Source organism: Arabidopsis thaliana, assembly GCF_000001735.4.
Source record: "Arabidopsis thaliana chromosome 1 sequence".
In the NCBI taxonomy this organism is placed as follows: Eukaryota; Viridiplantae; Streptophyta; class Magnoliopsida; order Brassicales; family Brassicaceae; genus Arabidopsis; species Arabidopsis thaliana.
In genome coordinates, this window is record NC_003070.9 from 13,097,810 (window position 1) to 13,122,070 (window position 24,261).

At 33.5% G+C, this 24,261-nt stretch overlaps 4 protein-coding genes, 2 long non-coding RNA genes, 1 other non-coding gene and 2 pseudogenes across 9 annotated transcripts; 4 read left to right on the forward strand and 5 right to left on the reverse strand.

Annotated features, from left to right (window-relative positions):
- Positions 1-456: 456 nt before the first annotated feature.
- AT1G35535 lies at positions 457-4,436 on the forward strand (annotated as a pseudogene; the record flags this gene model as incomplete). Its single annotated transcript has 1 exon — positions 457-4,436.
- A 2,884-nt stretch (positions 4,437-7,320) lies between these two features.
- On the reverse strand, positions 7,321-7,787 carry AT1G35537 (Defensin-like (DEFL) family protein). Its single transcript, NM_001036065.2, has 2 exons — positions 7,698-7,787; positions 7,321-7,578 (listed from the first exon to the last, which is right to left on the reverse strand). Exons 1-2 carry the CDS (start codon positions 7,759-7,761, stop codon positions 7,397-7,399), a joined length of 246 nt encoding a protein of 81 aa, NP_001031142.1. The 5' UTR covers positions 7,762-7,787; the 3' UTR covers positions 7,321-7,396.
- A 326-nt stretch (positions 7,788-8,113) lies between these two features.
- Positions 8,114-8,421, forward strand: AT1G09215. Its single transcript, NR_143483.1, has 2 exons — positions 8,114-8,187; positions 8,264-8,421. It is a non-coding gene; the product is annotated as an uncharacterized misc_RNA (transcript).
- A 1,403-nt stretch (positions 8,422-9,824) lies between these two features.
- Positions 9,825-10,427, reverse strand: AT1G06907. The gene is made up of 2 exons (NR_139164.1): positions 10,134-10,427; positions 9,825-10,003 (listed from the first exon to the last, which is right to left on the reverse strand). It is a non-coding gene; the product is annotated as an other RNA (long non-coding RNA).
- A 397-nt stretch (positions 10,428-10,824) lies between these two features.
- ARF14 (auxin response factor 14) lies at positions 10,825-13,891 on the forward strand (the record flags this gene model as incomplete). The annotated part of the gene is made up of 14 exons (NM_103250.1): positions 10,825-10,873; positions 10,946-11,064; positions 11,261-11,356; positions 11,455-11,511; positions 11,607-11,750; positions 11,829-11,913; positions 12,004-12,094; positions 12,170-12,334; positions 12,442-12,555; positions 12,644-12,716; positions 12,809-12,947; positions 13,032-13,441; positions 13,529-13,716; positions 13,804-13,891. 14 exons carry the CDS (start codon positions 10,825-10,827, stop codon positions 13,889-13,891), a joined length of 1,818 nt encoding a protein of 605 aa, NP_174786.1.
- Positions 12,708-15,023, reverse strand: AT1G35545. The gene is made up of 2 exons (NR_139833.1): positions 14,684-15,023; positions 12,708-13,181 (listed from the first exon to the last, which is right to left on the reverse strand). It is a non-coding gene; the product is annotated as an other RNA (long non-coding RNA).
- AT1G35550 (elongation factor Tu C-terminal domain-containing protein) lies at positions 14,697-15,327 on the forward strand. The gene has a single exon (NM_103252.3). The coding sequence runs from the start codon at positions 14,913-14,915 to the stop codon at positions 15,225-15,227; it is 315 nt and encodes a 104-aa protein (NP_174788.1). The 5' UTR covers positions 14,697-14,912; the 3' UTR covers positions 15,228-15,327.
- A 2,687-nt stretch (positions 15,328-18,014) lies between these two features.
- On the reverse strand, positions 18,015-19,426 carry AT1G35560 (TCP family transcription factor). Its single transcript, NM_103253.2, has one exon — positions 18,017-19,426. The coding sequence runs from the start codon at positions 19,313-19,315 to the stop codon at positions 18,290-18,292; it is 1,026 nt and encodes a 341-aa protein (NP_174789.1). The 5' UTR covers positions 19,316-19,426; the 3' UTR covers positions 18,017-18,289.
- A 2,383-nt stretch (positions 19,427-21,809) lies between these two features.
- AT1G35570 lies at positions 21,810-22,630 on the reverse strand (annotated as a pseudogene; the record flags this gene model as incomplete). Its single annotated transcript has 2 exons — positions 21,810-22,468; positions 22,579-22,630.
- Between the last annotated feature and the right edge of the window lie 1,631 nt (positions 22,631-24,261).

Genomic DNA, 24,261 nt, shown 5'->3' on the forward strand with positions numbered 1-24,261 from the left:
ATAGTGACATATAAGGAAGAAATTACCGCGTCAAATACTTTTCATAACTTTTGGATTCAGATCGAAAAGATAACACCATAATTTTTTGATGCAATAAGAAAATTAGAGACGAATTTCAACGAGATTCTAAGTTTAAGAAAAAACAAACAACACTAGATTCATATTATACTGGATTATCTTAGAATGTATGTTTAAGATTTATTCTTAATTTATGATATTATTGGGACCATATATATATATATATTTCAAAAAAATAATATCTTATTATCTTATCGATTTAGGTTAATTTTTACCTAGGTCCGACTTGAGACCGACAAAATTTATTAATTTATCGTGTTTATTATTTTATAAAGTATTAATTTATAGAGTTTCTATTGTATTCACTTTTGAGTTGTGTCTATTCATGAGCTATTTCCATGTATTTATAAAAATTAGATGTACATTGTACACAAACAAATTGAGAGTGATAGTTTAAAGGATGCTCTGGTGGAACAAGATCAGTTATCGCCACTAACTGATGAAGAAGAGTCAGATCCAGCAAAGAAGAATAAGTGGATCGAAGATGAACAAGCAAGAATCGATCGAGATGAAAAAGCAATGGATATGATCTTCATAAACGTTGGAGATAAGGTTCTCAGAAATATTGAAAACTCAAAGTTAACTGCTGAAGCATGGGCAACGCTTGATAGGTTGTATCTGGTAAAATCTCTTCCAAATCAAGTTTATCTGCAACTTAAAGTCTATAACTACATGATGCAAGATTCAAAGACGCTTGAAGAGAATGTTGATGAATTCCTAAAGATGATTTCAGATCTTAGTAATCTTCAGATTCAGGTACATGATGAAGTTTAAGCAATGTTGATACTAAGTGCTTTACTGGATAGTTATGATATGCTAAAGGAAACTCCGAAGTATGGAAGAGAAGGCATTAAGTTGGATGATGTTATAAGCGCTGCAAAATCAAATGAACTAGAACTAAGGGATATTTCAGGAGGATCAAGACCTGTAGGAGAAGGTGTATACGTTCGAGGTAAAACTCAGGCCAGAGGAAGTGGAAATTACCAATCTGGTAAAGGTGAAGGTAATGAATCTAAATCAACAGAAGGTAAGAAAGTCTGTTGGATATGTGGAAAGGAGGGACACTTCAAGAGGCAGTGTTATAAGTGGCTTGAGAAGAATAAGGGAAGTGGTGCAGGAGAAACATTACTTGTAAAAGACGATGCTCAAGATTTGGTCGGTTTAGTAGCTTCAGAAGTCAATCTAGGAGAACACAAAGGAAACCATGGAGAGTGGATAATGGATACTGGGTGTTCCTTTCACATGACACCAAGAAAAGAGTATCTTATAGACTTCGAAGAAGCAAAGTCTGGAAAAGTAAGGATGACTAATAATTCGTTCTTAGAAGTTAAGGGAATTGGTAAGGTCAAGTTTACTAATCAAGATGGGACGAGTATCATTCTTCATGGAGTAAGATATATACCAGAGATGTCAAAAAATCTTATATCCATGGGAACTCTAGATTCAGAAGGGTATGAGTTCAGGGGCAACAATGGTACATTGAGAGTCATGCAAGGCTCAAATGTTTTCATGAAAAGAATTAGAAGAGCTTCTCTGTATATTTTACAAGCACATGCTAATATTACAGAATCTTTAGTAGTGGTTTCAGGAGGGGTTGATCAAACTTAACTATGGCACAGTAGAATGGGACATATTGGACAACATGCCATGGACGTGTTGAGTAAGAAAGGATGTTTTGGAAGTGATAAAATATCTGAAATAAAGTTCTGTGAGGATTGCGTAGTTGGTAAGACACACAGAACAAGTTTTGGGAAAGCTCAGCATGTGACAAAGGAGAAACTTGATTATGTGTATTCCAACTTATGGGGCTCCCCAAATGTACCCTATAGCCTCAGTAAGCATTAGTATTTCATCTCTTTTACATATGATTGGTCAAGAAAAGTTTGGATATATTTACTTAAGACCAAAGATGAGGCATGTACATCTTTACTGAATGGAAAAAGATGGTGGAGACTCACAGTGAAAGAAAATTAAAGAAGCTGAGAACTGATAATGGATTAGAGTTTTGTAATCAGAAGTTTGATGGCTTCTGCAAGAAAGAAGGAATAGTATTGCAGAGAACCTGTACTTACACTCCACAGCAGAATGGAGTTGAAGAGAGACTAAACAAAACTATAATGAACAGAGTTAGAAGCATGCAAAGTGAAAGTGGACTTGACAAGAAGTTTTGGGCTGAAGCAGCATCAACTTCAGTTTATTTGATTAATAGATCACCGTCCTCTGGAGTCGACAATAAGATCACTTAAGAGTTGTGGACTTCAGTAACTCCAAACTTGTTAGGACTAAGGAGATTCAGGTGCATTGTTTATGTACACTCACAAGAAGGAAAGTTAGATCCCATAGCTAAGAAAGAAGTCTTTGTGGGGTATCCTAATGGAGTAAAGGGTTTCAGGGTTTGGATGATCGATGATGAGAAGCGCTATAAGCCGGAATCTCGTGTTCAGAGAGGATGTGATGTACAAAGACATCATAAACAACTTAGTTTCAAGTATGAGTCTTGAATTTCCTTTAGTTACTAACAAAGTTTCTAGGTTTGAATGTGCAGGTCCTAGTAAAGATGGTGATAATTCAGCTCAAGGTGGAGCTACAGAGAAAGCTTCAGAGGAATCTCCAGAGTCTTCTGTTACAGGTCATGCAAACACAGAACTAGAAGGGAATCAGAGAACTCGTCAGATAACAAGAGATCGACCAAGAAGATAAGTTGTTCTACCGTCGAGATTAAACGATTATAAAATGGATGAGGAAGTATTAGATGAGATAGCAGGTTATGCTTATCTTATTACAGAAGATGGAGGGAACCCTGAGCATGTGGATTATCAGGAAGCACTTCAAGATCCTGATAGTGATAAGTGGTTAGAAGCTGCTGATGAGGAAATAGAATCACTTATCAAGAACAAGACATGGATATTGGTGGAGAGGAGTAAATCACAAAAGCCAATTGGGTGTAAATGGGTATTCAAAAGAAAAGCCTTCATTGCAGGAGTAGAATAGCCAAGGTTTAAGGCAAGACTTGTAGCCAAAGGCAACTCACAAAAGGAGGGAATATATTTCCTTGGAAATCTATTCACCTGTGGTGAAACACGTTTCTATTCGCCTTATGCTGTCAATGGTTGTGCACTTGGACATGGAGGTTCAACCGATGGATGTAAAAACAACATTTTTACATGGTTACTTAGACGAAACAATTTACATGGAGCAGCCACAAGGCTATGTTCATGAAAGATATCCAGAGAGGGTCTGTTTGTTGAAGAAGTCTTTGTACAGCCTGAAGTAGTCTCCCAGGCAATGGAAAACAAGTTCAATGAGTTTATGTAGAAGATTGGATATGAGAGAAGTAAGTATGACATATGTGTGTACTTCAAGGTTCTACAAAGTTGAGAGTACGTATACCTACTTTTGTACGTTTATGATATACTTATAGCTTCTAAGGACAAGAAGTACGTATGTGAGTTAAAGGTCTTATTTAACTCTGAGTTTGAAATGAAGGACTTAGGCGATGCCAAGAAGATTCTAGGAATGAAAATCATAAGGGATAGACAAGCTTGTACTTTTTCCACATCATAGGAGGGTTATCTCTTGAAAGTACTTGGAGATTTTGGAATGGACCAAGCTAAGTCCGTTAATACTCCTATAAGAATTCATTTCATGCTAAAACCAGCAACTAACGAAGAAATTCAGAAGTTATGAGAGCAATGCCCTATCAAAGTGCAGTTGGCAGTCTGATCTATTCAATGATAGTTACAAGACCAGACTTAGCACATTTTGTTGCTTTGGTTTGCAGGTTTATGAGTATACCTCTGAAGGAACACTGGCAAGCCGTGAAATGGATACTTAGATACATTGGGGGTACATTAGACCGAAAGCTTTGTTAGAAGAATGAAGGAGAACTCATTCTAGAAGGCTACTATGACTTAGACTATGCAGCATATAACGAAAAGAGAAGATCTACTCTAGGAGTAGTGTTTACTTTTGGAGGAAATACAATAAGCTGGAAGTCTAATTTACAGAAGGTACTAGCTTTATCGAGTACTGAAGCTGAATATATGGCATTAACAGATGTAGCAAAAGAAGAAGTTTGGTTGAACGGTCTCGTGAATGAGCTAGGTTTTTGTACAAGAGTCAATGAACATTCACTGTGATTCACAAAGTGCAATTGCTTTGGCAAAGAATGCAGTCTACCACGAGAGAACCAAACACATTGACGTTAAGACCATTTCATCAGAGAATTGGTGAGTAATGGAAAAGTGCAGGTGTTGAAAAGTGACACTGAAGAAAATCCTGCAGACATATTCACCAAAGTGTTACCTGTGAGCAAGTTTCAAGATGCCCTTGAACTGCTCAGAGTTTCTAAGAACTAAGGTGGAGCTTAGGCTCCGGATAACAGCTGAGTGGGTTTACTCAAGGAGAAGAAGCTGAGTGGGTTTACTTAGGGAATCAAAGTCAAGTGAGATTACTTGAGAAAGATAAAGCTAAACAAGTTGGTTCAGGAACCGGAGATGAATCCAAGTTAAGCTAAAGTAGAAAGAGCATAAAGATCAAGGTGGAGATTTGAAGAATAATGATCTATATGCTAAGTATGGGAAATACTCTGGGAGAATCGGAAGGTTTCAGGGTCAGTTTAAAGTCAAGCTAAGGAGATTGCGACTCGTGGAGCAATCACAATCGTCCATCTCTACCGGACAATTCTTGACTGTTACTCGTCTTCTTCCGTTTCTTATATCGATCTGTAATTCTGTTTTTCTCTTTACGATTCATAAGTTTGTTAAATCGAGAGAGTAGAGAGAGAGAGAGCAGAACGATTGTAGTGAGAGAGAGCTCGGTTTTGAGCTAAGAGTTTTAGTGGATTCCGGAGAAATCTTCGGCGAGACGTAGGATTCCAAATCGGAATCGAACTCGTAAAATCTCTCATGTCCGTTCTAAGTTTCTTTGTGTTCAGCATCAAACGAGAGAGAGAGAGAGAGAGAGAGAGAGAGAGAGAGAGAGAGAGAGAGAGAGAGAGAGAGAGAGAGAGAGAGAGAGAGAGAGAGAGAGAGAGAGAGAGAGAGAGAGAGAGAGAGATCTAAACACTTAACATCACTTATTATTACCGTAACAATTATTATCGTCATTAGCCTGATGCAAATATACAAAATAAGCGATTCAAAACACCTTTTTGTTGTAGTGACAATAGAAACGTGGTTATGCAACATAATGCGAATCATAATGAGATCGTCAACGGAAACATGGTTCTGCAACCAAATGCGAATCACAATGGGATCGTCAATGGAAACATGGTTGTGCAAGAGATTGTGAATCACAATGGCATCGTCAACAGAAACGTGTTTGTGCAACAGATTGCGTATCACAATGGCATCGTAATTTCGATGTCAGATGAACTCATTGAGGAGGAAAGGTTCAAATGTAACTTTTGTTGGCTTTGCAATTTAAAGGAAAGTAAACAAATGCAAGTTAATAGGGGTTTCGAATCCATGAATTAAAATATAAAATACAATTTCAAAAGTCAAAAAAATAAATCAGATGCAAATAATCTGAATTTTTCCCAACTCATCCGGTTATTTGAATTTGAACCTTAGATCATAACTTAAGGTTTCAATTTTAAATCCCTTGGTTAACTTGGCATGTGACAATGTATTCTATTATATTTGGTGTAGCTCAGTATATTTTTCCAAAATTAAATTATGGAAAAAGAAGGAACGACACACTCATGTCATCGTTGTAGTGCATGTATTATAGTAAACCAATTTTCTTTCTTATATATTTTTTAAGAAAGAAAACTAAAACAGATGAAAAGATTTCTCCCGGAATCGATACAATATATTTTGTTATCAAATTTTGGTAATATAACAATGCATACCTTTTCCATTTGACAATCATTTTTCGTTTTTATAAATTTAAGGTTAATTTTCTTTAAGAAAAAATATATACTTTTTTTAACAATCATAATATATGACCTTTGCATTATATATATATATTAAGAAATGCATAGTATATACCAAATAAATAAATATATATATATATATAAACACTAAAACTTATAAAAGAAAATGATTGCCAAAAGTAAAATGTATATTTTGTTATATTACAAAAATTTGATAACAAAATATAGTACACAAAAAGAATTTGTTGTCTGCTTTGTTATATTTATTTATCTTGTTATATCATCAAAAGAATAAACCAAAATTTTGTTCTATAATGTTTTTGTGATTTATTTTTTTATATTATTTGTGGTATATTTTGTTATTAGGTTTTTTAAAAAATTATGTAATAAATTATTGTTTTTATTTGTCTATTAAAAAAATGAAAAAAATTGAATATATATTTTGGTCAACGCCGGTCAACATCGTTCAACACCAGTCAACACTGGTCAATGCCGGATTTTAGTGACCGGGATATCAAAGTAGGATGGTTATGGTGTTGGCAACATAACTTATGTTTGTTTTTGAATGTCTGTATGTGATGTCAATACTTCGTGTAGGTGATGAGACATTTTTAAAGTTTGCATGTATAACGATGTGTTCGCTTATACTTTGTGTATATGATAAACTTTTTTATTCTAAAACCGTTTAAATAGCATAAAATCGTTTAGGCCTAGATTAATAAGTGTTCTAGCGCTTTATTGAACGTTAGTATTTATCTATACGTAGAATACGAAATCCGTATTGTATTTTTTTTTTGTTCTATATATTAGAAAGATAAACTTTTCACATATCCTACATCTACATGGTATTAAGCAGGTTATTATCTAAAATTCTTTAGTTAAGATCTTGGAGTTGGTGCAATGAGTTTTTCTTAAACTACATCACAAACAAATAACGATAAACTTTGATAAGTTTTGTACGTTTTAAGGGAGACGAGATTCACAGGCCACATCAATGTGGAGAGTTAATTAACACTATCTCAAAACATATGCATGTGATCGTTGTACGGAAGACGGATAATAAGGCCTTACAACATTTAATTTTACACGTGGTCAGTTGCCGTAAACCGGTACGTAGTTTCACTGATGAATGCAGGGTTTAGGTTTAAGGGTTTAGGGTATAGATATAAAATGATGCCATTGAGTGAATGCTGCACGTTCTATATTGGCTGCAAAATTTGATCCTCAGTTTCTCTCTTTGGAGATTAAGTTCACCCTCTACCCAAGAAGAATGAAGATTTCGAAAAAATAAGGGATTTGCATTAATTAATTTATCTAAAAATAATTATTCTATTCAAAATCTTAAACAAAGAAAAAGTCGTAATTCTATTCAAAATATAATTTTGCAACCTATTTTATTTAAAATATTATAACACTCATGCAAATCTTAAACATAAATTATTATATATAATATTTTGGGAAACAAACACATACAAAGTCAAGGCTTTGACCAATATGAACGCATTTTCCACCAGCAAAATTTGATTCAATGCATGTCTTATTGCATTTTTCTGTTGGAAACTCTATGCAAGTACCTATCAAGAGGGGCTTCCTTCCATCAATATCTTTCGCTTTTGTAGATTCTGAAATTTATACCGGTGTAAAAATGTTAGTTTATCACTGAAAAACATAAAGAATCCTTAGACAAATGTATTGTAACAGTAAAACGCATATTCATCTGTAAGTATTAATGTTTGCCTACTTGGATTCAAGAGAACAACCATACATAAGAACACAAGGAAAACACATTTCCTTGATGAAACCATTTTAATCCTTTTCTTTACGTATTTTGTGTCTTTTCTTCTTCTTCCCTTTTAACTTATGAAATGAAATATATAGTTCAAAATATTTCACAAATATAGAATGTTCGGAGGATATACAGTAAGATATGCTTTTGACTTTGACTATGACCTTTGAATTAGATCATCTCCATAAACGACTACCAAATATTTATGGAAATTGTTTAAAGTAGTCTCCATAAAAATCAGGCTATTGATTTCAAAATTGTATGTATGTAAACTTATTTAATTTGATAATAAAAAGGTTGACTCTGGTATACTACTTAAACTATACCGATTCTTTGGTATACATTATACATTATACATTGTTCGTCTTGCGGTGAAACTAGTCATAATGCTGCTAGGTGTAATCTATATCCCAAGGAAAAGAAAAAAAGACAAAGAACTACTGAGGTATATGATCCACTTTTTTCTTCTATTACTTTTTTCGTTCCTTTAGTAATTGTATGTGTCTGTGATTATTTTTTAGGTTGGGCCATCATCGTCTCAAGTACCAAATACAATCTCTCTCACGCAACCATCACAAACAATCCCCGACATGGTGGTTATGAGTGAAGTTTAATAATTCTATGAATGTGTTCCATTTAGTTTAATTTTGCAAACATGAATGGTAGTTTGGAGTTTTTCTTATCTTGGTGTTAGTTTTTATTTTTTGAACCAATGAGAAATCGTTGGCTATAAATCTAAACATAAACCTAAGTTCTTAATGGCCCTACTTGTTCTTTTATCAATTCCAGTTTCGGTTTCATTCTTATGTAATCGATGAAAGAATAAACATTGCTTTTGTTTTATTCACTTAAGTTTGACTGTTTCAAGTTGAATAAGTCCTCCTGTTTTGTAGAAGTTGAAACACGATTAGATTTAAAGTCTGTTTTGGATTTAGTTGAGTTGAGTTTCCTTCGATCATTCTGTTGTAAGGTATAAAAATACCAAATTCGTTTCAGTCTTAGTAAGAGAATTATTCAGAACGTTCTCTATCTTTCAATACTCTGTTTCTTATAACAATCAGTCTAATAGAAAACAAAAACAAAATCAAAAAACAAAAAAAAACGTGTATTGAAGAAATTCTAAACAAAAATTAATGGTTTTATTGTTTTTGCTTATTTAAGGTAATCATGGTTTTCTAAACGCAATTATCGATTTACTAAATCTAACCACAATTTAGAATCACTATGTTGCAATTAAAAGAGAATCTATAATTCGGGATGTTTAATAGAGGCAAAAAGTTGTTTATGGTGTATAAATAAGAGGCAAAGAGTTTATGGTGTATACCAAAGAATCGGTATAGTTTATGCAGTATACCAGACTCAACCCAATAAAATTAAGTAAGGCAAACTTATCGGATCAGACAAATCTATACAAATAAAGATTGTATTTTTTGTTGTTGTCTGTCTAATGTATTATAAGTTCTTTCTTTTTTTGTGGGTATTATATTTACGGATGTCAAGTTGGTTAAACCAAATCAAACCAATCTATATCCATATAAATGTAGTGTCTAATGGATAATGAGTCAATCTAATTCATTTAGCAAATGGTTTGGATAAAACCATAACTCATTTAAATTATTGAGTTAATGAATTAAATAAGTTTATTCAGTTAATAATTTTTCTATAGATGATAAAAAAATATCTATAATCTAAATAATTATCATTAATAATAATTAATAACTATTATAATCATCATCATCATACTACCATCATCATTCGTGATCATCATCACTATTCATGATCATCATAAATATTCATGATCATCATCATCATCATCATCATTCATGATCATGTTTTTGGTCAAAATATCACGAAATCACGTTTTGACCAAAAAAATACGAAATCATATTTTTGGCGAAAATATACGGAAACACTTTCTTTCTTTTTTTGCGGAAAATATGTTTTAGACGTGGAAATCATGAAATCATATTTCCGCGGAAAATGCGGAATCATGTTTTTGACGGACAAACAAAATACGGAAACACATTTTTGACAGAGAAACAAAATACGGAAAATAAAAGCAATCATTATAAAACATAGAGCAAAATGCTTGGATGACATTCGGGTTGAAAGACAGCAAGAAACCCTTGTACATTTTTGATGGAACTCATCATTATAAGTTGTACCCCCTTGTAAGGCCAAACCACCACCACCACCGGTAATCCACCCCAAATGCCAAGGACATTCCTAATATCCATGGGATACATGCAAATTCACATCATAGCTAAATGGAAAGAGGAACATGTCCTTGGAGATTTCTCCAAAGAACGACAATATATGAGAAAACCAGTTTATAAGGGAAAAGAAAAACTTATAGTGAAAGCAAAAAGAAAAAGCTAACATGAGATATACCATATATAGATCCCATATTAAAGGTCTGATCACGGCGCTAGAGAATTCCTATTCATGCAATCAGAATCAAGCAAAAACTCATATTTAAAATTTATTTGGCTACTTTTAAACAAATATCGTAGAAAAAATGTTTTGTTGTAAGTACTAAAATTTTCCTATATTACTCAACTTATATGTGAATATTGCATATGTTGAAAAAAAAAGCTAACATGAGACGTACCATAAATCACATATGAAAGGCATGATCACGACACTAAATAATTCCTATTCATGCAATCATGATCAAGCAAGAACTCCTATTTAAATTTATATAGCTATCTATAAACAAATGTCAAAGGCTTTTTTTTTACTGTAAATATTAAAACTGTATTATATTATTTAACTTATATATGAATAATGCATATGTAGATTTTGCTAAGTTAATCAATAAACATATAAGAAATTTGATTTTCTTATATGTAGTCAAAATATTAATGACATTTCTCTAAATTACCTTTATTAATTTTTGGTAACCTTCTTAAATTTAGTATTCAAATCTAAGGAAGTATTTTAATGTATTTTGATACTTCTTATCTATAAATATGATATTACGCGCTCTCATGGTAGCGAGAGAAGTTGAGGAAAGAGAGAAAATTGTATAATAACTGTTGAGATAACATATTTTGGTATACCGATCTTTAGGTACGAGCTTATGGAAAGTGGCAACGTTGTGAATACACAACCTGAATTATCAGGCATAAGTAAGAAATTTTGATTTTTTTATTTTATTGAAAACTTGTTTTAGTTATAATGTTTTGATTTTTGTTCGGCAGTTGATGGATCCAAGAGTTATATGTACGAGCAGTTATGGAAACTCTGTGCGGGACCTTTGTGTGATATTCCAAAACTTGGAGAAAAGGTTTATTACTTTCCTCAAGGCCATATAGAGCTTGTGAGTTCTCTCTCTCTATATTCTTTCTCTCTTCTTTCTCTCTCTCTCTCTCTCTCTCTCTCTCTCTCTCTCTCTCTCTCTCTCTCTCTCTCTCCTTTCTCTCTCTTCTCTCTCTTCTCTCTCTCGCCTCTTTCTCTCTCTCTCTCTCTCTCTCTCCTTCTCTCTCATGTATGAAACCTTTTGACGGCTTTTTCAGGTTGAGGCATCTACAAGAGAAGAGTTGAATGAGTTACAACCAATTTGTGATTTTCCTTCTAAGCTTCAATGTCGTGTTATTGCTATTCAACTTAAGGTATATCTCTATTATGTTTTAGCGAATACGCATGATTTTTATAGTTGATCTAATTATAAACAGAAATAATTGGTTAATTGTTTGATGTTTGATTTTAGGTGGAAAACAATAGTGATGAGACTTATGCTGAGATCACTTTGATGCCAGATACAACTGTAAGTGAAAATTTAGTATTTCTCTTTTATTTTCAGTTAATTCTATTTTTCTCCTATTATATCTCATTGATTTTCTGATTTTGTTAAATTTTTAGCAAGTTGTAATCCCTACTCAGAATCAAAATCAATTTAGGCCATTAGTTAATTCCTTTACGAAGGTTTTAACGGCCTCAGATACAAGCGTTCATGGTGGATTCTCTGTTCCGAAAAAACATGCCATTGAATGTCTCCCTCCGCTGGTATTTAATTTTATAGTTTTTTAAACGAATTTGAATTTTAAGCTTTCATTAGACATTACATATTAAATTTTGGTTTAGGATATGTCACAGCCTCTACCGACACAAGAAATTCTTGCTATAGATCTTCATGGTAATCAATGGAGATTCAGACACATCTATAGAGGTAATAATTCCTTTTATTATATAATTAAAACACAGCTATTGAGGTAATAAATCCTAGAGAAGTAACTAATAATCTTCTTATTCCATGTAGGTACAGCGCAAAGACATTTGTTAACAATTGGTTGGAATGCATTCACAACATCAAAAAAATTGGTTGAAGGAGATGTTATTGTATTCGTTAGGTATAATATTGGTTCTTCTAATATATCTTTGTGTTCTTGAGTTTTGGACTTTAAACTATATACTTGTGGTTTTAGGGGAGAGACTGGAGAGTTACGAGTTGGTATCAGACGAGCAGGACATCAACAAGGGAATATACCTTCATCAATAGTATCAATAGAAAGTATGAGACATGGGATAATTGCTTCTGCAAAGCATGCTTTTGATAACCAATGTATGTTCATTGTGGTTTACAAGCCAAGGTAATTTCAAAGAACCATTTGAACTCACATTTTAGATTATATTGATTTATCAATAAATTAGTTTCTTCAACATGTAGGTTTATATTTTGTGTCTTTATAAGTATCAGGTCAAGTCAATTTATTGTCAGTTACGACAAATTCTTAGACGTTGTGAACAATAAGTTCAATGTCGGTTCAAGATTTACAATGCGGTTTGAGGGTGATGATTTCTCTGAAAGAAGGTAACATTAGATGAAAAAAAAAATTGCTTAAATATTTTGGTAATGTCTAATATTATCTGTGATAACACATTTTGTTCTATCGATTAAGATCTTTTGGGACAATTATTGGAGTTAGTGATTTCTCTCCTCATTGGAAGTGTTCAGAGTGGCGCAGCTTAGAAGTAAAATTTCATTCACACTTTATAACATTATTTTAGAAATACGTTTTTGAGTGCAATAAATAGCATATCACTAATTAACTCTAATGTTGCAGGTGCAGTGGGATGAATTTGCATCATTTCCGAGACCAAACCAAGTTTCACCATGGGACATCGAACATTTAACGCCTTGGTCAAATGTTTCCAGGTCATCTTTTCTCAAGAACAAGCGTTCACGAGAAGTTAATGAAATCGGTATAAAAAAAGACACTTATAATCTTCTATTTAATGAATTTAAGATTCTTTAATACCTTCTCAATATACCTATTTTATATACAGGTTCTTCCTCATCACATCTCTTGCCTCCTACATTGACACAAGGACAAGAAATTGGACAACAAAGCATGGCCACCCCGATGAATATTTCTCTTCGTTATCGTGATATTACTGAAGATGCTATGACTCCTTCTAGATTGCTAATGAGCTACCCTGTCCAACCAATGGCCAAACTAAATTACAATAATGTGGTTACACCAATAGAAGAAAATATAACAACCAATGCAGTCGCTAGTTTTAGGTTGTTTGGAGTCTCTCTGGCCACTCCTTCGGTGATCAAAGATCCCGTTGAACAAATTGGCTTGGAGATTTCTAGACTTACTCAGGAAAAAAAGTTTGGTCAAAGCCAAATTTTGAGATCACCAACAGAGATCCAAAGCAAGCAGTTCAGTTCTACCAGAACTTGTACCAAAGTAAGTATAAGTTCAATATATTCTTATTCTTTATATATGAAATTTTTTCTCATTATACTCAACTCACGCAATCTTAATATGGAATAGGTTCAAATGCAAGGTGTAACAATAGGAAGAGCTGTGGATTTAAGTGTTCTTAATGGATATGATCAGTTAATACTAGAATTGGAGAAGCTCTTCGATCTCAAAGGCCAATTGCAAGCTCGCAACCAATGGGAAATAGCTTTCACAAATAATGAAGAGGATAAGATGCTTGTTGGAGAAGATCCATGGCCGTAAGTTTTCTTTCTATTTCTATCGATTGAAAGATTAGTTAAAATCTTGAGAGACATTGATATTTCATTTTTTTTTTTTTCATGTAGTGAATTCTGCAACATGGTGAAGAAGATATTCATATATTCAAAAGAGGAGGTCAAAAACTTGAAGTCCAGGAAGAGTCTCTCAAGTTGAATTAAGAATCAAAACATATGTAATAAAAAGGGGTCGAAAATGTTACCGGTGTTTGTTCTATTTTTATTTTTCTCTTATTTGGTGTTGCATACATTTGTGTTATGTACTTTTGTTTTCATCATCCATAAATAAAATAAAATCCCCTTGTTGTCGTAATATTGAGTTTTTTTCTAATTCATACAATCTACATATCATATCTTCAATCTAAAAATTTGAGTATAGTATTTGTTTTATGATATTTTGAAAAGAAAATTGTGTAACACGAAGTATATAGTCATATAAATTAAAGATTTTACTCTATCTACTATTGTACTTGTAAAACCGGATATTTTAGAGACATAAACCAAATGATATTATAAAATATGTTTATATTTTTAATAAATATTTCCTTAATTCTATCACTACAATTGTATCACCACTCACAACTAGTTTATATATATAATGATGGAAAACTAGGGAATTTGGCCAATTCATATTCAAATAAAACTACTAAGTCGAAATCATACATAAAATAAAGTACCGTGTGAATAGATACTTCAACTATTATGATTGGGGAAAATTCATAAACAAGGAAGTAGAGGCAGAAAAAGATATAAACAGTTATCATAGTCGGGTGTAATAACATCACGAGTATTCAGATTTTGGTAAAGAGTTTTTTCTTCATTTCACATGCTTGAATTGTATTAAAACATTCAGTAATTTAGTTTTTTTTTTGGGAGATTAAGGAAGAAGACACTATTTCAAAACATATGCATGGGATCGTTGTACGGAAGGGGGATAATAGGGCCTTACAACATTTTACTTTACATGTGGTCGGCACTTAGCTTCCACTGATGAATGTAGGGACCAAACGATATAGATCTGAAATGATGCCATGGAGTGAAGGCTGCACATTCCATATTGGCTGCAAAATTTGATCCTTAGTTTCTTTCTTTGGGGACTTAAGCGTGGGTACGTCGCCTCAAACTCCAAGGATGATCCTGCAAAGGTTGCTGCTAGCTTCACCTCCCAGGTCGTCATCATGAACCACCTTGGTCAGATTAAAAATGGTTACACCCCAGTTCTTGATTGCCACACCTCTCACATTGCAGTCAAGTTCTCTGAGATCTTGACCAAGATTGACTGGCGTACTGGTCATGAGATTGAGAAGGAGCCAAAGTTTTTAAAGAACAGTGAGGCCGCTATTATTAATATGACTCCCACCAAGCCTATGGTGGTTGAGGCTTACTCTGCGTACCCACCCCTGGGACGTTTTGCTATTAGGGACATGAGGCAAACCGTTGGTGTTGGAGTTATCAAGAGTGTTGTCAAGAAGGACCCAAGTGGAGCCAAATGATGAGACTCTCTTCTTTATGGTTGTCTCTTATCTTATGCGTTTAAACTTTGATGGCCATTTGAGCCTTTTTAATTATCTTATTGTTTTCTCTGCGACTTTATCATGGTTTTCAATTAAGCTGTTCCCGGATCATTTGCCTTAAGTACTAGTGTGACAAAATAAAAACCCTTAATACAATATTTCTTCCTCACAAGAAAACTGAAATAGAACACACACAACGGAGTCATCGAATATGAACTTTGTTTAGCCTATGGTGTTACTATATATAACTTTTAATCATTTTTTGTGGTGATAAAAAACTTGTTATATATAGAGACATGAATTTTTAGTCTGACCATAGAGAAAGCCAAAAGTTTTAAATAAATTTCAGTTAGAAAAAGGTGCAAGAAACCTAAACGTTGTTCCCGATCTCGAAAGTGTAAAAAATGTTAAAAAAAACCATGGTTGCGGCCGGAGAAGAAAGAAGTGTTGGAGAAGAAATTATGGAAGCAAATAGGTCAAGAAACCGTGGTTTATTCAACTCAGGTCATGAAGGTTAAAACCTATAAACTCAAGCTAAAGTAATTAAATTTGCTTTCTCTTATTCATTTTGTGTTTCCCTTTCCTGAGTGTTAAGAGGGAGGAACCATTATCAGAGCTAGGTTTCATGTTGAAAACTGATGTGTAAAGATGGATTATGTTGATGAAGAACTGGACAATCTTTAAGCAAGATGCCTATACTAACTGGTCGTTTGTTGTTTTAAATCCGGCTATGAACTTGAAGAGCAGTAAAAAGGTAGTGTCAAAGAACATTGGTGATGCATTTTTGTCACCAGATGTCCAGATCAATGCAAAGAGATCTCTTCGTGAGGTCAACTTTCTTTGCCACTTGCATCATGATAAAATATGTTTGAGTTTCATCACTACTCTCTCATCGAGTTTATAAAAGCTTTGAGTTTAATCACAGCCAATAATTAATATCAGCTGCATGTTCCATAGATACCACGTAGAGAAAATGTTTTCTTGAGATCGATGTTTACAATGCATAAGAAATTATTAATAGATGGGTCTTCTCCCTCATCAAAATGTGCATGGAAGCAGAGCATATCTACGAAGGAGGAGGGTCGGAGATGGTGTATAAGGTCAACGGAAGGATGATTAAAAAAATCACCTTTGAGAACTGCGCTGTGAGAATAGAGGAGAAGAGAAATGGAAAAAATATCATTTAATCGTCCAACTTTAAAAAATGGTCATTTTATATTGAATTTTTATAGTATATTATTTTAAACATCAACTAAACATTGACTGCTGTATTAAACATGAGATTGTATTGACCTAACCAATATATATAGACATGACATTAAAATCCGATAACGGAACCACTAACAGTCGTTAACAATTCTGTTAGTCAAATTACCAACTTTCAAATTTAGGCTATTTTGAACATGAATTTCGTATAAGGCTATTTTAATCATCAACTAAATGTTGACCCGGCCAAAAAAAACATGATTTTAAAATCTACTAACATAACCACTAACAACTGTTATCAATCGTTAACGCACAACAAAACTAAGACAAAAAAAAATAAAAAGAATACAAATAACCAAAACACATGACTACAGAATAGTTAACGACTGATATCGGCTTTTAGTGGTTCCGTAATCACATTTTAACGTCATGTCAAAATTGGTCTGATCAACGCAATTTCATGTTTAATATGGCAGTCAACATTTAGTTGATATTTAAAATAGCTTACTATGAAATTCCTATATAAAATGGCCATTTTTTTAAAGTTGAATGATTACATGACATTTTTCCCGAAGAGAATGTTGAGAGTGATTTTATTTTTTGTCATCAGATATTATTTAGAGTTCAGATGAACCAAGATTGCGGAAAATTGTTTATATAGGTAATATGTAGCGGTTTGACACGAATTTTTCTTGCCAAATACTCCGCTTTGACATTGGTAATACGAGAGAAAGATAAATAAAAAATATGAAATAGTCAATACACGAATTAATAAAAGACAGAAGTTAGGATAAGTAATATTTTTATATTTGCATGTTAACGTTTTCTAAAATATTACTGATACACGTATTCTAGCAATTGTAATTGGTCAGAATTATGTAACAAGTCTTATGTTAATATGTAACTTGCTAAAGCTTAAGTTAGGAGCATGCTTCTACATCCCATATATGATAGATATATAAATCACAAGTAAAATAAATCATATTCTTTCTTCTTGACATGATAACATATTATTTCTAATATATTTTAAATATATTAAAAATAGTAAATATATAAAAATCCCAATAAACCATCTATTATATACACTTCCGAAATCAAATCCAATATTTTTTTTAAACTATATCAACTAACTTGAAAATATCAATTATCAAAATATATATCCGGGCTAACCCCTAGTCACATTAAAAACGGCATTTCGCCTGATTACCCGTCCAGCCTATTTTTCAAACACATTGGAATTTACTGTGGCATAGGAGTTCTCTCTGACGTGTCCATGTTGCTCCACAAGTGGACAATTTTTTGGTAGATACTACAAAAGTATGATAGACAAAATACGAATTTTAAAAGAGAATTAATATATAAATCTAAAAACCCATTTGTATCCAAACATGTGGTGCTCATGCACCCAATAAAGTTTATCACTACAGTCTACACCATATAATTTTTTATTTATATTCGTTAGCTTTTTACGAACTGCAATCAATTCGAAATATTTGAAATATATGAGCGGTCAAAGAAGGTGTATTCAATTATACCCTTCAACAAAAGAGAAAAGGCATTCTGATAAATATTTAATTTATTCTTTTGTCCATTATGTTACACATAGAGATTCAACTATATTTCCTTTAAGTGACATGCTTTTGCATCGAATAAAAAGAGTTGCAAAACTCGTTAATTATTATGCAACCAAAACAATAAATCCATTTTCTTAAATAACAATTTGGCAATCCCGAAAAGCCAACCCTAAAACCCATATTAACATTGGAGTCCTCAACAAAAGTTGCAATAAATCACACATTCACACTTTTTAAAAACCAAAGAAATCATGAAGTCTTTCAAGGAGAACCATCTATAGTAGGATTTTGGTCTCTAGTAGCATGATCACTCACTTGATGTTGAGGCTTTTGCTCAAGACTCATTCCGAGACCAACCCGACCACCGTCTCCTCCTCCGCCGGAAAATAGCCCCAAATTGTTATTTTCTGCAACACCTAACCCTAACTGTTGACCTCCCACTAACATAGACCCTAGCTGAACCGACCCGATTCGACCCGGGTAATGACCCGGATTAAACGCCCACATGTGCTGTGATGGATCCTGAACGTTAGCCGGACCTCCTCCTCCTCCGACTGGTAACATCCAAAAAGCACTACCTCCGTTTGTGGAGGCTGGCGTTGGCGCTAGTGCCCACATCGGCGGTATCATATTTTGTGTTCTTGACCGGGTCGAACCCGGATCTTGATCAGGAGCTTCGGATCCCGGTTTAGGTGATCTTGAACCGGGTTCTTGATCTAGAAAATTAGGATCTTTAAAAAGATCTTCTTCACGGAATGTTTTGGGAAGAGAAGAAGAAGAAGAATCTGTCGTGATATGATGAGGATGATAAAGCTGTTGCTGGAACCCAAAAACGGCAGCGTTTTGAGCCGCTCTTCCCATGTGGAAAGATTTAGACAGTGGAGCTGAAAGAGTAGAGCCACTGCTTCGAAGAGAGATGTTCAAAGTAGAGATATTCGCCGGTATGGTTCCAGTTCCGGTGGCTGCGATGATAGCTGGCTCCGCTTGTTGGAGCAGCCACTCTATAGTCTCGCCGTCCGATTTGTGTTGTAACTCACGTGTTAGTTGGAAGACACGTGCTGCGCAGATAGCCGGCATACGTATCCTCCGGCCACGTCCGTCTACTTTGATGTGACGGTCCTTGGACGGTCGTTTTGCGGGTGTTTTAGCGGCGGTGACGGTGGTGGTAGTGGAGTTTGGAGCAGTGGTGGTTAATGAGACTGAACCGGAGATTGGTCCCATGGATGGGACCAGATGGGCCGAACCAGTGGTGTTGTTGTTGCTCTGGTTGTTGTTGTGGGACTCCATATTGCTTATAAAATTTATAAATTATGGGGAAAAAAACACACAAGAAAATGGAATAAACAAACAAACAAACTTGTACTGAATTTTTACTTATAACCTATAAATTCTTGGAGTATTTTTTTTTTCTGGTGGGGCTATGAGTTTGTGTTGACTGTTGTTTACTTGTTTGGAGAAAGAGAGAGTGAGAGGAAGAAGATGAAGCAGCTTGTAGAAAAGAGAGAGAGACTTTCACTTTCTTTTTCTTTTGTGTTTTATTTTCATTTGTAGTCCCACTAGGTTTTTGTAGTAGAGAGTAGAGACCAATATTTGCTGTTTCCACACCAAATGATCACTTAACCTTTTTTTGTTTGGTTATTATCACACTTACTATATTGTAGTATAAAAATAATTATGCGCCGAATGTATTGAATTTTGGTCTAACTTTGTGAGACTAAAACTATTTTTAGCAATGGACTATGAAAAGTTTGGAAGTGTTTTACATGATTGAAAAAGGTGTGGATTGTCTAAGATTATAATTTTGGGGCATTTTTGTTGCAATCTTTAGATTGTAGGGATCTATTTGTTGGTTTCCTTATAAAGTTTGGCTTTTAGGTTGGATTTTGCATGGGTGGGAAACGTTGAATGTTCTATGGGGGAAAAGAAAAAAACTAATCACTAATCATAGAGCCAATTTACACCCAATATAATAGTGTTTTAATATTATTTATTTTTTTAATAATTTACTGATAATAACACAAATGTCTCTTTCTTTGATTCTCTATTTTGTCTTTGTTATCCGAATTTGATGAAAGACTTGTTGAGAGATAAGGACCACTGTTTTTATTAACGATGATACTAATAATTGAAGACTATATATAAAGGCTTCAATTCTTTTCCCATCTGCCAAATTAGCACCCACAGACATAGGTTATATATAACTAATCATCTCAACTACAATTTTTCTCAACGAAACCTATACATCTCATTCTAGATGTGAAAACTGTCTAAGAATAGTCCAATTTCAGCCTACTATGTTATATGCACATGTATCAGGGTGTTAACAAAGTATTCGAAATCAAAAAGTTTTAAGGAAAATAATTATGCAAGCGTAGTAAATCAATTAGTTTATTGATATTCACGTTGCTCTTAGTGATTAACCATGTATGTATAATCATATTAGTATTAATGCCTATTAACTGATTTATTGCAATATTTTAATTCATAATTGAATATTTAGACTGTATTATTGTTTCATTTTTTATATCAATTAAATTCCTTTATTAGGTTTTATGTTTTTATCAATCCAAAACCATATAATATATTATATTGCTAGCTATACCATTCGGAATCTTAATTTGGACACGAGCTTGAGCTTTTTGGCTGTTCTTAATGTAAGTTACATGTACGCACCGTGAGCTAAATTATAGATAACAATGAAAGTGAAACCAAACCACTATAAAAAAAACTTTATATTTGAACAGTATATTTTATATAATTTATATATATATATATATATATATATGCAATTATATTTTGAACTGTATATATAATCTCTCTTATTTTTTATTTTCCTGAAAAATAATTGTTGAGACAGATGCACGTGTAAGCATTAGCAGTGAAAGAAAACAGTAAAACAGTCAGAGATAGTTGAAGAAGTACAAGAAGCGAGTGATAAAAAAACGTGATGTTTGGTCTGAAACTCTGGATCCTCCCACGGTCCATTGTCTTGTCTCTGTTCTCTCCAAAAAGTGAAAATGTTCATTTACAAGACCATATAGTATGTAGCCTTGTTCAAGATTCTGTTAGAGCACCTTCATTGGATGGAGACTCATTGAGTATCTAAGAAATAAACTATTAATATTTTTTTATATACATTTATTTTTAAATAAATTATTTTAATTGCTTAAAAAAGTATAAAAGTATCAACCAATTAATGTTTTAAATGTGTAGGCAAGACGTTAAAAATAAAATAAAATGGTGAGAGAGTGAAAGTGTTAATCACTCTTCGACCATATATATCTCTAAAATGGTGCTTTTAAATTGTTTTAGAATCATCTACTGCCTAAAAAGCCCATGCTTTACAGGTTTTAGCTTTGGGTTGGTCTTGTGTGTAGGTATGATCTCATGAGTTCTCATCCAAAAAACAATTCTACTCTCTTTCATTCCCTTTAATTTCACTCATCCCATTTTACATTTCTTGTAAAAAGTTTCCTCAACCTTTCACTTCTCTTTGATACCACCTAGATACATAGAATCTCGTATTTCTATAATCTTGTGATATACATCGTACTTTTTTTTTTTTTTTTTTTAATGTAATGTTAAATTAAATCCAAAAAAAAAATAGCGTTTTTACATCTATGTGCAACATTTTGTTGAAAAAACTGGAGCAAAAACTAGAATACAATCTAAAAATTGTTTCTCATTCTCTCATCGCAAACCAAGCTTGTAAGCCCTTGTCATATCTCTTATCTCCACTTGCTTTGATCGAACAAAGCTGGTTCCGAGTTTGTTTGTCTATTCATTTGATTAAAAGAGCTGCTGAGTTTGGTTTCTCTCCATGATTCCTTCCGTTCCTTTCGCGCCAAATGGTGTGTACCGTGGCTTGAAAGAGATATCGCGCAAAGAAACTGTCAAGCGGTGTCATCCAAGAGCCGGAGATGGCTTGTATCAGGTCTTGCCAATGTGTAGAAAATCTGTCTCCATAGATTCCTCTTGCTAAGTTACTCCAAACTATCGAAGCAAAGTCACAGGAGAAGAAGAGATGATCCCGGGTTTCGGGAGCGTTGTGACATAGCACACAAGCGGCTGACTGACCTCCATTCCAATGAGTCATTCTGTCTCCTGTTGAGAGTCGGTTAAGAACTGCTAACCAAACACAAAAAGAGTACTTTGGCGTGGAATGACCAAACCAAACACCCTTATACCAATCAACGTCCATGGATATGGTCCGCATATGATTCAAGGTCTCTTTAGTCAAGAACTGTGGCTTATATACGTCATTTTTACCTTTCCAAAGAACAATGTCCTCATCCTCTGTTCTATCGTTTCTTTGTTGTAAGAGAGCTGTTTCTATGGCCTGAAGGTGAGTAGATCTGTGTCGTCTTTGTCTATAGCCTTCCCAAGCCTCTGCTACTGTTTTATGCTTACTTATTCCAAGATCAATTTGCCCCCGATCACCTACAACATCGTACTTCAATATTTCTTCCTCCGATAATTTTAGAATACTTTTTCAATGCTTTGTTTTTCCTTCTCTCATAGCATGTGACTAATATTGACAATCTTCTAACTCGTCTTTGCATGAAATGTTGTGGGAGACTCTTGTCTCAATGGTTCTTCCATAGTTAATTTTTCTGTTTCAGTTAAATGTATTTCAAATTTAGCTTTTAAATTTTGTTTGGGCATGTCTGTCTTCTGACTTTGTAAATAACTTTTTCGTTTCGAGGTAATATATATTCACAAGTTATAAAGAAAAAAAAAAAATGTTGACGATCTTACTCCGTTTTCAAATGTGTTAACAGCCACTTTTTCTGGTAGATTTTCCGGTGAAAGCACTAATTAGAAAACCAGTTTTTGGACATGATGGAATCCTCGTCGAGAACATTATATGCTGGTGTATTGGAATGTCATAAATAGAGTTTGCTTCGGTGAGAAATGGAGGTGTAAAATAGCTAGCTTAGAAAACTTGAAATGTTGACTTAACGGTCAAATGGTGTACATTTTGAAGAAAAAAGGAGAAACTTAAACCACGTGTATTAATATTACCAAAAGGAGAAACTTAAACCACGTGAAAATCAGTTTGTTGTGCCATACCAAAAGGCCGGCGATGCTGTATCGTGCCGACTCGGGCTGGATATGTGATTTGGGAAATGGGCCAATGAGTCAATGACCCAATGATTCTTTTTCCAAAGAATTGTATTAGCCGACAAATATTTTTGTTTAATTGTTTGACACAAAATCAATGTACATCAATTCACAATAAAGTCTCATTCTTCTTTTGTCTACATGAACGTCGAGTGATGCCCATCAGAATACAAAACCAGGATTATTGTGCAGTTTATTTAAATAAATAGAAATATATACATTTTTGACATAAATGAGACAAGAAAATTATTTACATCATTTAAATAAACATCATCTTGTTTTACTATACTAAATACAAGACTATAGTCGATATTTAGTCAAATGGATTATCAGGATTCCTTTTCCTTTGTAAGAAATTCAAGCCGAAGAAACAAGAGTCCAGAGAGAAAAAAGAAAGTAAAAATAACAGAATCGTAATATTCCTCATTAAGTGTTTAATGTGTACATTGTAAAGTATTTATACTTGTCGATTAACATCACAAAGCTTATTCATTCTACTTTCTGATTTCAATTTATTTCATATAAATTATACGTTGCACTTGTAGTAAAAACACTATTTTTTTAATCTAATTTAACATTATTTTCAAAAAAAAAAAACTGTGATGTTGCGGATTGAAATTGTTCGATGTTGCATCAAGAAAAGATGGACGAAATGGATTTGATTCCATAGTTGAAAGAAGATCAAAAGATGATAGAGATTACTTTGAAAAGAGATTTAGAAGAGAATCGGAAGCAATTAGGTCAGAAAATGAAAATGAAGAAACTCAGATTTCACTCACGAACACGAATTGAAGAATCGCGAGGAAAATGATACAACATGAATCAGAAAGAAATTGAAAGAGATGAATGAGAACGAATTTCGATTGAAGAGAAGCTCATGATCGGAGAAGCTCTGATACAATATTAGGATTCTTTCTCCTCTATAACAAACTCAAGCTGAAGAAACAAGAGTTAAAAAAGAGAAAGTAAAAATAACAGAATCGTATTATTTCTCATTAAGTGTTTAATGTGTACATTGTAAAGTATTTATACTCAAATACACTTTTACCGTAAGAGTAAAATACTCATTATATGGATAAGTTTAATTTAGAATAGTGTTACATTATCCT

Excerpts from the sequence above, each read along its gene's own strand:
- AT1G35537 (NM_001036065.2), bottom strand. The coding sequence starts at position 7,761 with ATGGTTTCATCAAGGAAATGTGTTTTCCTTGTGTTCTTATGTATGGTT. Across the intron at positions 7,579-7,697 it reads GGTTGTTCTCTTGAATCCAA|AATCTACAAAAGCGAAAGAT; the intron begins GTAGGCAAACAT and ends TATAAATTTCAG.
- AT1G35550 (NM_103252.3), top strand. The coding sequence starts at position 14,913 with ATGAACCACCTTGGTCAGATTAAAAATGGTTACACCCCAGTTCTTGAT.
- AT1G35560 (NM_103253.2), bottom strand. The coding sequence starts at position 19,315 with ATGGAGTCCCACAACAACAACCAGAGCAACAACAACACCACTGGTTCG.